Source organism: Podarcis raffonei, chromosome 17 (genome assembly GCF_027172205.1).
Source record: "Podarcis raffonei isolate rPodRaf1 chromosome 17, rPodRaf1.pri, whole genome shotgun sequence".
NCBI lineage: Eukaryota > Metazoa > Chordata > Lepidosauria > Squamata > Lacertidae > Podarcis > Podarcis raffonei.
The window spans coordinates 41,022,037-41,035,363 of NC_070618.1; the positions used below are offsets into that span (position 1 = coordinate 41,022,037).

Below are 13,327 nucleotides of genomic sequence, written 5' to 3' on the forward strand. Positions count from 1 at the left end.
GCACCTCTGTTTTCCACCGCATGTTACAGGAAGCTAGTGACCTGCTCCATGAGGCTACACTGAGGATCAAGACTACCAAAGACTCAGCACATCACTGAACTTCCTATGGAAGCAACACACAAAGAGCATGGAAATCACAACTGAGAAGGTTGCGAGTTTGCCCAGGTTTACTCCCAATGTGCCGCATTCATTTAAAAAAACAGCGCAAAAGTGGCTGGGCCCCAGAGTTGAAATCCCCAACGCTGCCCGGCCCTGTACACCCTGCTCACCTCGTCTGGCCTCCCTGCTGCATCCTTCAGCTCGATGTACTCTTTCTTCTTGACCCGGTTGAGGTCCTCATGCAGCCCGTCAAGCAGAAAGGAGAGCAGCTCCTGGGAGTCGTGCTGCTGGTAGCCAAGGAACTGGGAGGCAAAATGGCCCACTTTGGTCTGCAGGGAAGAGGAACCCCAAGAGGGTGGCCTTGAGCCCCAAGGAAGATGGCAAGAGAAAGCGCAATGGCGAGGAAAAGGAAACTCACCTTGAACATGCGAGGCACGATGGAGCGGTGGTGGCCGGACCACTGCTGCTTGATGAGGTCAGCGTAGGCCTCTGCAATCTCACCCTTCATGCCCAGGGGGTTGTTGAAGTTCAGCTCGTCCAGGTAGCGGTTGTTGAGGAAATACTCAGTAAGAGGGGGCACATTGCTGAGACACTGAGAGAGAGAAAGAGGACCATAGTCCATAGAAGGAGGAGCTCAGCAATTCCAGAATGGAACAGGTCTTGCATATCCTAAGAACCTCAGCTGCTTGTGTATTCCAAGAAAGTCTTTAGGTACAAGAGTGAAAATAAACTTCCAAGTATGCACTGAGACCTGCACAGAAGACTCATTCCCCCAAGCCAGGATATTTATCCTGGCAGTTCTTTGCCCCTTTGCTTCCTGGCGGCTCCTCAAGCAGCTCAGAGAGCATGCGGTAAGGACACAATATTAAGCAGCTCACCAGTCCGGGGGGGGGGGGGAGCTGCAGAAAGAAGATGACCACTTGGCTTCTCTGCCTTAGGAGGATCTAGTTCCCACCCATTAACCCACCAACACCTAACCCGAGATCTCCCGGTGTAGGGCAGTAGACAAATTTAATAAATGGTAATAGCAATAATAACTGGAGAACTGCTTCAAGTCTTTCCAGCAGACAGCAAGTTTTGCTATTTTACTCCCCACTAGTGGGCAGACAGAGAACTGCAACAGTGCACCCTGCTAGAGAAAGAGATCAAGCAAAACCCTCCTTTTGGCCGAGGGGCTCAGCCTCCAAGCAACAGCCCCCCCCCAAGCCTCCATTTTTATTTACTGTGCTCATGTCCTACAAGGAGCTCAAGGCAGAGTCTGCTGCTCTTCTCCCCACCAGCCTCCATTTTTATTCCCACAGCAACCGGAGTGAGGTGGGTTAGGCGTTAAAGAGACAATGACTGGTCCAAGACCACCTGGCGAGCGCCACGGTCGAGTGGGGAATTTGAACCCGGGTCTCCCTGGCCCTAGTCCACCCACTTAACCAGCTACGCTGTCCTGGCTTTCAGCTCTGCACCTGCCACAGCCTGCGCCTCATACCTGCAAAGCAGAGTTCATGAAGCAGGTGTTGCCCAAGTTGGTGAGACCACAGACGCCAGGCTGGCCCTGATAGAGTTCCTCGTCCTCGAGGGAGTTCTTCCTGGGGGGGGGAGGGAGACTGTGAAGAAGGGCAGCGGGAGGATGAGGCCCAGGGTCAGGAGCCAGACCGCAGTGAATCCCACAGCACAAGTTGCAGTTAACTCTTTAATTGCAAAAACACATTTGGCACAGGAGTGTCAGGCCTAATGAGCACAGCAGCGCATCTCCAGTAGGTTTTGCCTGCATGAAGCCAACACTGAGACAGAAGGTCCCCACCTCTCTCAGCTGCCTAAGCCCCCTCCTCTCCAGGGTTTCCCCCAAGCAATTGGAAACTGTGCCGGCGTGAAGCCAACCTCTCCTCCACCCTCTTCATGCCTCTTCTGGTTCTGGGACACCAGGGGGAGGGGCTGCACCAGGAGGAGGAGACCCCCCCCCAGGTTCCTTTTTATTACTTTTTTATCATTTTCATTTTTTTACAACTTTAAACAGATAGCTTTAAGTCCAAATACAAAACATACATTTATCGTTGATTTCCCTCCCACCCCCATCCGTGGTTCATTTTCTTTTCTACTACATATTCTATTCCGCCGCCACCCCACCCCATTCTCATTTTTCCAATTTTATATCAATATATTTCTTACTGCTGAATTTATTCTAATGCTGTTAACATTTTAATATGTTTATATTTTTTTTCAAATATCTTTTCCAATCTTCCTTAAAAATTCTTTCATCCTGATCTCTTATTTCTATATATTCTGCCAATTTCATCTGCCATTCTTCCTTTGTTGGTGTCGTGCCCTCTTTCCATTTCTGTGCAGACACCAAGGGTGCTGCTGTAGCTGTGTACACAAAGAAATTTTGAGACCCCCTGGATTCTTCACCAGCTGGACTCTGCTCTGCCTCCGAGTCTGGACTGCTCTCTGCCACAGACTCTCCCTGTTCACTAAGACCTGTTATACCCCTTCAGCTTCCACCACCTCCTCTTCCCAGTCTCCTTCCTCTGACCACGCATTGTCGTCCCACCACAAATCTCTAGGCTCATGCCTTCTTCCCTTGGGGGCTCTCCAGCTGGTTCCTCCCACCATTCCTCAACATCCATGACACCCGACTATCTGCTGGAACAGCCAGAGAACAGCAGCACCTGCAGCCTCCCACAGTTCAGGCTCAATCTGCTCCTGAGATGCAGCAGCCTCTCAGGCAGGGAGGCAGACTCTGAAAGCGTTGAGGAAAGCCAGGTGCCCCACTTTGGAGCTGTGCAAACACCACATGCAGGTACTCACATGATATGTGGTCTAGAGCTGGGCCAAGTGCCGTCCTTACTCCTGGTCTCCATTACCACCACCTGGCAGGAGTGCAGGTGCCAGCAGGGGGAGGGGAGAAGGGACGAAGGAAGGAAGGAAGGAAGGAAGGAAGGAAGGAAGGAAGGAAGGAAGGGCTGGATTAACTGCCATGTATCTGGACAAGCGTCTCCGAGGGGCTCATAATAGAAGCTGCCATTCCTTCAGTCCAAAACAGATGGGCCCGGAAAAAGCCAACTGGTGGCAAAGCATCTCAACGCACTCGTATACACTTTAAAACTGTTTAACTAACTCCAGCACACTTTGTTTTAAAAAAAGGGAAATGGGGCAGTGAGGGAGAGGTGCTAGCGCAGGTGTCTGTCTGAAGGCAACTGATTCTTCTTTTTTTCCCCCCTCAGCCTCATCTCCCTCCATCACTCCTCCCAGTTTTGTGTTGTTAGTTTTTAATGGCAGGAACAGCAGGAGGGTATGGGCTGGTTTTAAATCAAGCATATGCGATGGACTCTTCTCTGTTCTTTATTAGCATCCAGTGCAGCAGAGGGGAAGACAACCCAGGATCCAAGTCCAAGTCAGGCTAGCCTGTGGCTTGTGCAGGAATCATAGAATCATAGAGTTGGAAGAGACCACAAGGGCCATCGAGTCCAACCCCCTGCCAAGCAGGAGGGGAACTGGCTAGAGATTCTGGAAGGCTGAGCTTAAACACAAATGCTCCTCATTATGGTGTCAAAGCCTCACACAGAAGCTCCACACTGGGGACCCCAAGAGGATAGGAACCCCTCCTTCCTCTCCCACCAGGCTGCTTTTCCCTCTAGCCCAAGCTGACCAGTGAGCTCAGAGCAGACCAGGCCAACTGGCCGTAGCTCTCCAAGGCCAACTCAAACCCTTGGACTCAGGTGTGGAAAATCTTGCTGAACTGCAATGCCCATCCCTCTTGGCCCTCCTGGCAGTGGTTGGTGGCAGTTCTGGTTCAGCAACATCTGGGCAGAGGTTCCTCACACCTGCTTTGCATGGACACGCCAGGGATGGATCCTGAGATCTTCTGCCCGCAAAGCAGCCCCAGACCCTGGCGATAGGAGCGTTACCTGCCCTGAACTGAGGCAGGCATCCAACACCGTCATCTGCAAGTTCCGTAGCCGCTCACATGAGCCGTCTGAGTTTTTCACCCACAACCTTGTCTCAGCCTCTGCTGGAACGGAAAACTGGCGTCGTGCTTCCTTCAGCACCGTTTCTAGGTGAGGGAAAGAGGTTGTTTTATTTATTTATGTTTAAAATAGATATGTGACCAGTGCTTTTTTCTGGAGGTACATACCCCTAAACATTTTGTGAATCTAACAGAAGAAACTAAAAATTAATTTTTTTAGTTTCTTCTCTAGCACAGTGAATCATCAGTTCTGTTGCCCCCCCCCCGGCAGCCTCATTTCCTGTCATGGTGTTTCCTGAGTCTCAGAGGGAAGCGAGCGTTTAATGTGTGAAGCAGGAGTTGGAATCTAGCACCTCATGGCAATGTGGAAGTTACTGTGAGCTGTCAGCTGTGTAATATGAGGTAATGCATGTTCTTTGTACTTTTGTCTAATTTAATGTATTCATTTTTCCCAATTTGAACCACAAAATGGATTTTCTTGAGTGAAAATGAGTGTACCCCTAAACATTTTTTTAGGGGGAAAAGCACTGTACGTGACCAAAGGAGAAATGGTCCCTCTGTGAGAATCCTGGCCTTATTCCTTCTCCTCACAGCCCGTCTTGTCTCCACCATCTGGGTCCTTACCGATAACATCCATTCGGCTAAACTGGGCAGTGACAGGGTTGTCCATGTCACTGTGCTGGCAAAGGTAAAGTTCCACCAGGTAAACCTCCACTTTCTGCATGCTGGAAAGATCCACCACCTGAGAAGGAAGAATCAGAACTGCATCCGTCAGTAAGAGACCGTGTACCATTAAAGGGGGGGGGGGACCTGAAGCAATGCATTTCTTCTCTGCCAACACCAAGGGATCCTTGAGGAACATCAGTATTTCTGAGCAACGTGGAATGCGTTGTTCTGTTGGACTCTACGACAGGAAAGCACGTGTCTCCACAGTGAGTTTCTAGCTCTCATGGCTGTGGGGCAAAAGACTGAAACTGTGCAGGGAGTTTCTGCTAAAAGCTCAGTAAAACTTCACAGCCTAACTCCATGTGCCTTTTTGCTCAGAGGTGATACTGCCCCACAATCTGAGCTGAGGTAAGCACAGGACTGCAGCCTTTAAAGCAAGCGGAGCTAAGGTCCGGAGAAAGAGAGAGAGAGAGAGAGAGCCCACTGTGCACCAAAAGGGAACAAGCAGAGCACTTGCTAGGATACTGGGCTCCACCAGAGAGCAGGAATGGCTCCAGAGGGGGCTGTGTCCAGTTAGTCTCTCTCCAGCCATGACCTCAACAGGCCCGCCAATCTTTTCAGCGCCCCCTGCAAAACAGGGCCACTGGCCTAGATTGAAGGGACGTGGTAAAAATTTCTGAGAGAACGTTTATGAAGGACGCCAAAGGAACCTATGCTGCCCAGGGGTTGCCAACCTTTTGGCACCCATTGGGGCACCTGCAAAGCACCAGAAGTGACATGAGCACCGCGTGCGGGAAACGCCCTTGCCCCTGGGCCAGAGTTAGGCTTGCAAAAAGCCACCAGCTGGCCAAAGGCTCCCTCTGGGTCTAGTTCCAGCAAGGGGAGGGCATGGGACTCTCTGGGTGCCGGGGCAAGCCTCTGCAGGCCCATGTGCACCTGCAGGCAGCACTGGGGATCAGTGATAAAGCACACTTCCAGTTAAAATTCTTCTTATTCCACACAAGACAGCTGCTGTCACACAGAAAGTCCTGCAGCCTCTCCTCACATTCCTGTCACACTCTTGGTACAGTGGTACCTCGGGTTACAGACGCCTCAGGTTACAGACGCTTCAGGTTACAGACTCCACTAATCCAGAAATATTATCTCGGGTTAAGAACTTTGCTTCAGGATGAGAACAGAAATCGCACAGCGGGAGGCCCCATTAGCTAAAGTGGAACCTCAGGTTAAGAACGGACCTCCAGAACGAATTCAGTTCTTAACCCGAGGTACCACTGTACTCTATAACCAGTGCTCCCCCCTCTAAATAAATGTTCAGGGGTTTTCTCATTTTCCTACTCATATTGAAATACTGCCCTCAATGAGGCCAAACTTGGATTCACAAAATGTTTAGGGGTACGCATACTCCTGCGTCCCCCCAGAAAAAGAGCACTGTCTATAACTTAAGCTAAATGGCCTGTTCTTACATCCTGGCAAGTGCTGGCCATTACAATGGCTGGAAAGCAGGCAAAGAATGAGAGCTTCTGCGTTGGGAGCAACCTGAGCTAAGGGTGGAGATGCCAGACAGAGGCGGCCAGACATCAGTTTCCAAGGGCTGAGGGTCCATTAACCTCAAAGAGGGTCTCCAGGGACTTTTCTGCATAAGAGTGAATGGAAAGCACTTGGGTGCACAGGTGAAAATAAAGGCTGACCTCAGGGATACCTTTGGCGTGGGGACTCTGCCAGTTGCTGAACCACCAAGGCTCTTGGGCAGCCCTCTCTCCACTGAGAACCAAGGGAAGTCCCAGCCAGGGGGCACACCTATAGAGTGTGACTGTATGGAGGAAACTGGGAACAACCTGTGGCCAGCCAGACGTTGTAGGAATCCAACACACAACCAATTGCTCAGGGATGTGATGGCAGCTGGGAATCCCAATATCAGGAGCACAGATTCCTCAACAGTCCATGCTCTCTAAGCTACAAACTTCTCACCTTGCGTTCAATGGCTGGCTGGTCATGCTCAAGGCCATACCAGGTCACCAGCTTGTTCCAGACCTCCTCTGGCACCAGAATGTATTCCTCATGCTCCACCAGTCTATCCTTCAACCGGTATGACTCTGTATCTGGGAGGATGGAAGGAAAAGGGCTTGAAATCCAACAGGGCCGTCTCTCTGTGGAGAAGGAGAAAGGCTGGCACAGGACCTTCATCAGCAGAACTCCCTGCTGTAAGATGGGAAAGCTATTTCTCAACTTCCAACACATTTCCCCTTCCATGATACAGCAACTGCATCAAGGATGGAAAGCCAGATGAACAGCTGACTGGGCATCTTTGGATCTGTTGCTACATCTTAGCCCACTCTACCCCACAGGGTTGTTGTCTGGATAAAATGAATGACATTCTGGGCTCCTTGGAGGATGGGGGTAAAAATGACATAGTGCTGGTTTTCATCTAGCCGTGCTGCCCTGGGAATGTATGTCAAGGGAAGAAGGAAAGAATCTCAAAATAAAATAATAGGACAGAGGAAGCTGTACCTTCAAAGAGCTCAGCATTGTTGATCCGTCCAGGGAAAGAGATGGAGTTTTGATCTCCAGATTCCACGTATGCTCTCCACTGTTTGTACCAATGATTCTCCAGCAAATACCTGTGGGCAAAGAAACATCAAGTTCAAATACAGAACCACACCAGTGTGCATAAACATAAGCAGGCAAGTCTCCCTCCATCCTCCAGCCCAAACAGGGTCAGGAAGAATGCCTCCTCCACAAGGAAAGCTAAGGTCTCGATCCAAGGCCTTGCAACTGTGCCAAATACTGCATACATCTGCTTGCAGCTTATCAGTCCAGACAACTGAGAATTCCCACTATTTTGATTGAAATAGCAAATTTCTAGTCCTCTTGACCACAGAGATAAGCTTTAAAAAGGTAACGATCACACCATCCAAAGGCTCAGATAAGGAGGAGGCAGGTCATGGCTCCCTTCAGCTGCAACCGCTCTTTGCAGCTTCCTGTCACAGACCCAGTACCAGCTCGCCCAGGTCTGCTAATATCCAAAGTCCTCCTTTTCTCCACTTCCCTAGACTATGGAAGTAAAGATGGGCAACATCTTTACTGTTGCGTGTGACTACAGCTTCGACTGAAAGCAAACAGGTGTGCCTAAGAAATCGTAAGTTATTTCTAGGCCCATCATCTAAAAATATTTAGTTAAGTAAACACCTTGAACCAAACTATGGCTTAACTTAAATATATATGTACATATTACCCACACTTCAATCTATGTGCTTTGTTGCAATGCGAAAGAATACACAAGGTAACTTTTGCTTATTAAATTGTGAATTGCCACATCATTAGAAGGAAAGGCCCTCACTTGCAGCCCCCCAGAATAAAAGAACCCCTTCCAGTTGCTCCTGGTTCAAATATCAAGTTAGCCAAGAATTTACCAGGCAATCCCCTGCCATTCAGTCTCAACCCCAATCCTACAATTTGCAACTACTGGATAGAAATGACCATTCCTCACACCAGGGGCAGGGCAACGGCGGTCCCTCCAGACATCAGCTGCCATCACCCTGACCAGCATGGCCAATGCCCTGCAAAAACTGGAATTTTAGCCCAGCCAAGACCCGGAGGGCACACATTTCCTCATCCCATTTTGCAGGGTCACTGTGTAAGAATTAGACTGCAATCCAACACTCACCTACCTGGGAATAAGCCCCACTGAACTCAGCAGGACTTCCTCCTTAGACATGCAGAGTATTGTGCAATGTATAAGAAATACTTGGGACGTTCGAAATAAGAGTCTTTCTATTAAATGGATTAAATCACGTAGCCTCAATTATTTGCATAATTTATTCTTGCATTCAACTTGCAGATGTGGATTGTCTACAAAAGTCAGTTTTAATTTTCTGCTTGGCAGTAAACCTTGGCAGAAAAACCTGCATTCCACCCCAAGGTGGTTGATTTTATATTACCCCTTTATACCACCATAGGGTCAGCTCAGACCATGAAATATGTGTCCCATCCTGAAAAACAGTTCCCTCTCCTATTGCCCTGGGGCACTATATTAATAAGTCCACAGAAGGGAACAGGCTGTCACCTTAACACCAGCCGCACGATGGCAAGGAGCAATCTGACAGCAGCGGAGCCTCCGCCTCATAGAATCATAGAGTTGGAAGAGACCACAAGGGCCATCGAGTCCAACCCCCTGCCAAGCAGGAAACACCATCAGAGCACTCCTGACATATGGTTGTCAAGCCTCTGCTTAAAGACCTCCAAAGAAGGAGACTCCACCACACTCCTTGGCAGCAAATTCCACTGTCGAACAGCTCTCACTGTCAGGAAGTTCTTCCTAATGTTTAGGTGGAATCTTCTTTCTTGTAGTTTGGATCCATTGCTCCGTGTCCGCTTCTCTGGAGCAGCAGAAAAAAAACCTTTCTCCCTCCTCTATGTGACATCCTTTTATATATTTGAACATGGCTATCATATCACCCCTTAACCTCCTCTTCTCCAGGCTAAACATGGCCAGCTCCCTTAGCCGTTCCTCATAAGGCATCGTTTCCAGGCCTTTGACCATTTTGGTTGCCCTCCTCTGGACACGTTCCAGTTTGTCTCAGCCCCAATCCTACAATTTGCAACTACTGGATAGAAATGACCATTCCTCACACCAGGGGCAGGGCAATGGCAGTCCCTCCAGACATCAGCTGCCATCACCCTGACCAGCATCTTCCAGTCACATCTCTGGCGGCTCAACACAAACCACAGGGCCATAAAAGGGGTCGGCACAATCGTAAATACATATTTGGTGCGTTGTAAGCAGACCACCTCAAAGTTTCCACCCTTTTCACGGAGGAAACTTTGTTCTAACAGCAGCATCAAGGTTTGGACCCCTTCCTCATAATATTGCCTTGGACATTAATGTAAGTTCAAGTGCAGAATGCTCAGCTTCCATCCTTTTGTGACCGTGCAGGGGTCTCTGGACATTAAGGAAAGCAGGTGGGGTAAGGGGAAGACCCCCCTCTGCTCTTCCCTACATCCAATGGCACACTCTCACTGACTGAGCTCAGCCCTGGGTGCTTCCTCCATCCAGGCAAGCTCTATGGGGCCAGGAGGAATGGGAAGGGCTGAGGAGGGGGAACCCAAAGGCAAGACCACAGCTTGCAGGTGTTACGCTAGCTCAGCATCCAATGGCACAGTCCCACTGAGAATCTGGGAGCGACACCATCTGATAAAGCCAGCATCCTTGAAATTCCTCAAGGCTTTGGCCCGCAAGGAGAAGCAACACATGAAATGAAAGCATGCCTTTTAGTTAAGACAGACATCAGCCCAGCAAAGAGTTCTATGTAGCTAAAAAGCCTGCCAAGTCTAATATATGGTCTCTCTTTCCTTTGCTCATGATTTCAGGCCCAGACTAGTTCTAACTCAAGATCAATGAAGACCATTAATTGGCTGGGAAACATTTTTAATGCTAGGAAAAAGTTCTAAGTTCTTCTCAGGCTGGGGAAACCCTCAGGCCTACCACAGTGGGACAAATCTTAGGAAGGAAAGGGCAGAACAGCTTGTTGAAAGCAGTTCAACCCCCCCCCTCCTGGGTGAGAGTCTGCACCAGCTTCCCAGGCAGCTACATATTGATCATGACACTCATTCACTGCCATGCAAGGCTGGCTCCTCCCACTAGTGAGTCATGGGGAGGAAATTAAATGGGGGACCAAACTGGATCTGTGCAAGCAGTAACTGCAGCAGCTTTCTTGTCTCAGCCCACTGTGTGAGCAGGAGCAGAGGGGAGAAACAGCAGGGGAGCCTGTGCAGAATGAAGGGCACAGGAGAGGCGTAGAGAGCTTTAAAAAACAAGGACTAGATCAGTGGTTTTCAACCCTGTGGGGTCCACAGCTCCCTCGACCAACCACATTCTTTCTGCAGCTCCCCTGTGGAAGCCACTTACCCTGGGGTTCCAGTACAGAACGTGCATTAAGTGGGGACTTCCCCCGTTCTGCCGTGCCCCTTTTTGGAGCCACTTTTGGACACGTGCATGTGGGAATACAAGTGTCAATGAGAACCCAAGCAAACATGTAAAACTAAGGAACTGAAGTTGAGGAGGTTTCTTGTTTGTGTGTAGGGAGGGGGAGATTTTAAGAAGATCAACAGTCAGGCAAAAATGTTTCCCCACTTTTTTTGCCATTGTTTTATTTCAGGAAGATAATGGGCTGCAAGTTAAAGGTGTCGACTCCCCCGAATGTTCCTCAGAGAGAAAAATAATGCAGGAAGATATGGGCTGCAAGTTAATGAAAGGATGCCACCCCCCCCCCCCCGGGCTCCCCTGAATGTTCCTCATGTCACCCCAGGGTGCCACAGCACACTGGTCATAAACCAATGGACCAGAAGCTTGAAGCTGGTATGCAATGTGAACCGACTTACTTGTCCCACACTTATCTCATTTACGCTGCAATCCTATGCACACATTTACTAGGAAACAAGCTCTTTTGAACTCAGTGGAATGAGTGGCTTCCAAGCAAAGGAGCGTGAGATTGGACTACGCACCTCATGGAACTGTAAAGTTTGAAGGGACCCGAAGATCCTCTACAACCCCCTGCAATGAAAGAGGAAGCTCTGCCTTTCTGCTCTGTGACAACGGAGGTGGTTTGTTTCACTATTGGGGCTGTGGTTCCCCAACTGTCTTCCCCAAGACACAACTGCATGTTAGTTGGCACAAAACAGGTTGGAGAGGTAAGATTTCTCTAAACCCCATCTAGGAGAAAAGTAGGTGCAGCTGACACAGGGAGTCTAGATTCAGTGACAAAAACAGGAAGTTTGCCAGTTTATCGAGAGTGAAACTAAAACTCATTCCACAGAAGATAAAGCCACACAAGGATACAGAAGACCGCCAGGCGCTCATGCAAGAGAGACAGGGGCTGCTACCAAATGAGGCTGGCCTTGTAGGTGGGGCAGCTGAGAAACCGAAACTTCACTGCACTTGGATGAAGCCACTAAGAGGGCAGAGGGGGGGTAAGAAAGCTTTGGAACCAAGCCCACAGCATGTCTATGGGGGATCACCCACCTCCAAAACTAAGGTAGCCCTTAAAAACAACAACTCAGTGCTCCTTGGGGGGGGGGGCGGCAGGAGCAGCTCTCTCCAACAGTAACTCCATGCTAAGTACCTATTGAAATTCTTTCTGACACAGACACAGAAGTCTTTTCTTGGGGTGGGGATCACCAAGGTCACCTCAATAATCCTGCTACACAAGAAAAAACAAATGGGGGGAGGGAGGTGACTGGTTTTCAATCACATAGTTGTTTAGAAATATTTGAATGCTACAGCAAAGCACACAAATTTTGGCAAAGAGTTTAGAACCACGAATTCTTTTTTTTTTTTAGGGGAAAAAAACCATGTAGGAAGAGTGGGTCGCATTCACGAAATCCACTGATGTAGTTGGAGTGTCTACCCAAGACACAGGAAGGAACAGAAGAAAATGAATTAAACAACCAAACGCCAAGATGCCAAGTTGATTCAGAGCAGCCATTGCCTCCCAAAAGGAAAAAGGGGAATAGCATTTTCATTCCGGAAGTGAGCATGTCAGCAGTATGAGAAATGTGCTCCAGAAGAACTTGAGGCTTTTGCTTCCATCGGAGACTAAGGGAGCCGAAGCAGCGCGTCTGAAGGGAGCACATCCCGCGAGCTTCCAGGGAGAGGAAATGCTCCGCGACGCCCGCCGGCCGGGCAGCCCCGTCCCGCCCGGAGGAGGGAGGCCTCCCGGGAGCCCGGCGGGGCTCTTCCGAGGAAGGAGCTCAGTCGCCCCCGTCCGAGGGAGGGGACTCAGCGCCGGTTCCCGGAGGGGTCTCCTCGCGAGGAGCCTCCGCCCCGCCCCGCTCACCACTTCTCTCCGGCGCGCAGCGGGCGCTCCCTCCCGGGCTGCTCGGGCCCCTCGCCCTCCACCTGCCGCCTCTGGGCCTCCAGCCCCGGCAGCGCCGCCGCCGGCAGCCCCCGCTCCGCAGCCATCGCCGCCTCCCGCCCGGAAGCCCGTCGAGGAGGCGCCCGGCTCCCGCCGACACGCCCCCCCGCTTCCGCCGGCCCGAGAGGTGTGGCGGGGAAGGGGAGGCGGGCCGGCGCCATCTTGAGGGCGGCGACCGTGACGAGCGGGGCGGGGACTCGGGCCCGGCCTCCTGGCTGCCCGGCTCTAGCCGAAAATGGACGCGGCCTCTTTTTCTCCGTGTGCCGGGTGCCGTCAGAGAGAAAAGTAAAGGGGACGCGATGCATTCTCTTCCGCAAAACCAGGCCCGTGTCTCAGGGCGGAAGCTTTTGCTGCCATGTTTGTTGAGGGCATGTTCCCTGCGCTAGCCCGTCTGAAGTCAACCATCTTTGGTGCTGGTAAATGTGCGGGGCGGACAGAGACGCCATCTTGAGAGTGGCATGTGTGATTTTTCCCCCCCTTTCCAAACCTTAGGTCCTCATCTGTTTAGTCGTTTAGTCTTGTCCGACTCTTCGTGACCCCCTGGACCAGAGCATGCCAGGCACTCCTGTCTTCCACTGCCTCCCGCAGTTTAGTCAAACTCATGTTTGTAGCTTCGAGAACACTGTCCAGCCATCTTGACCTCTGTCGTCCCCTTCTCCTTCTGCTCTTCTTCTTTCCCAACATCAGGGTCTTT

General features: G+C 50.5%; 1 protein-coding gene across 2 annotated transcripts in view; it reads right to left on the reverse strand.

The window, feature by feature from the left end:
- Positions 1–12,953, reverse strand: part of USP11 (ubiquitin specific peptidase 11) — a 29,321-nt gene extending 16,368 nt beyond the window's left edge. Inside the window, exons 1-9 of one of the 2 annotated variants that reach the window (XM_053371373.1) lie at positions 12,556–12,953; positions 7,232–7,341; positions 6,692–6,822; positions 4,682–4,799; positions 3,999–4,144; positions 2,899–2,960; positions 1,580–1,679; positions 518–691; positions 270–428 (exon numbers count right to left, since the gene is read on the reverse strand). In XM_053371373.1, coding sequence (XP_053227348.1) covers positions 270–428; positions 518–691; positions 1,580–1,679; positions 2,899–2,960; positions 3,999–4,144; positions 4,682–4,799; positions 6,692–6,822; positions 7,232–7,341; positions 12,556–12,938 — 1,383 coding nt within the window. In that variant the 5' untranslated portion in view covers positions 12,939–12,953. Of the gene's footprint in view, positions 1–269; positions 429–517; positions 692–1,579; positions 1,680–2,898; positions 2,961–3,998; positions 4,145–4,681; positions 4,800–6,691; positions 6,871–7,231; positions 7,342–12,555 lie in introns of both variants that reach the window. The other variant, XM_053371371.1, reaches the window with a different exon arrangement.
- Between the last annotated feature and the right edge of the window lie 374 nt (positions 12,954–13,327).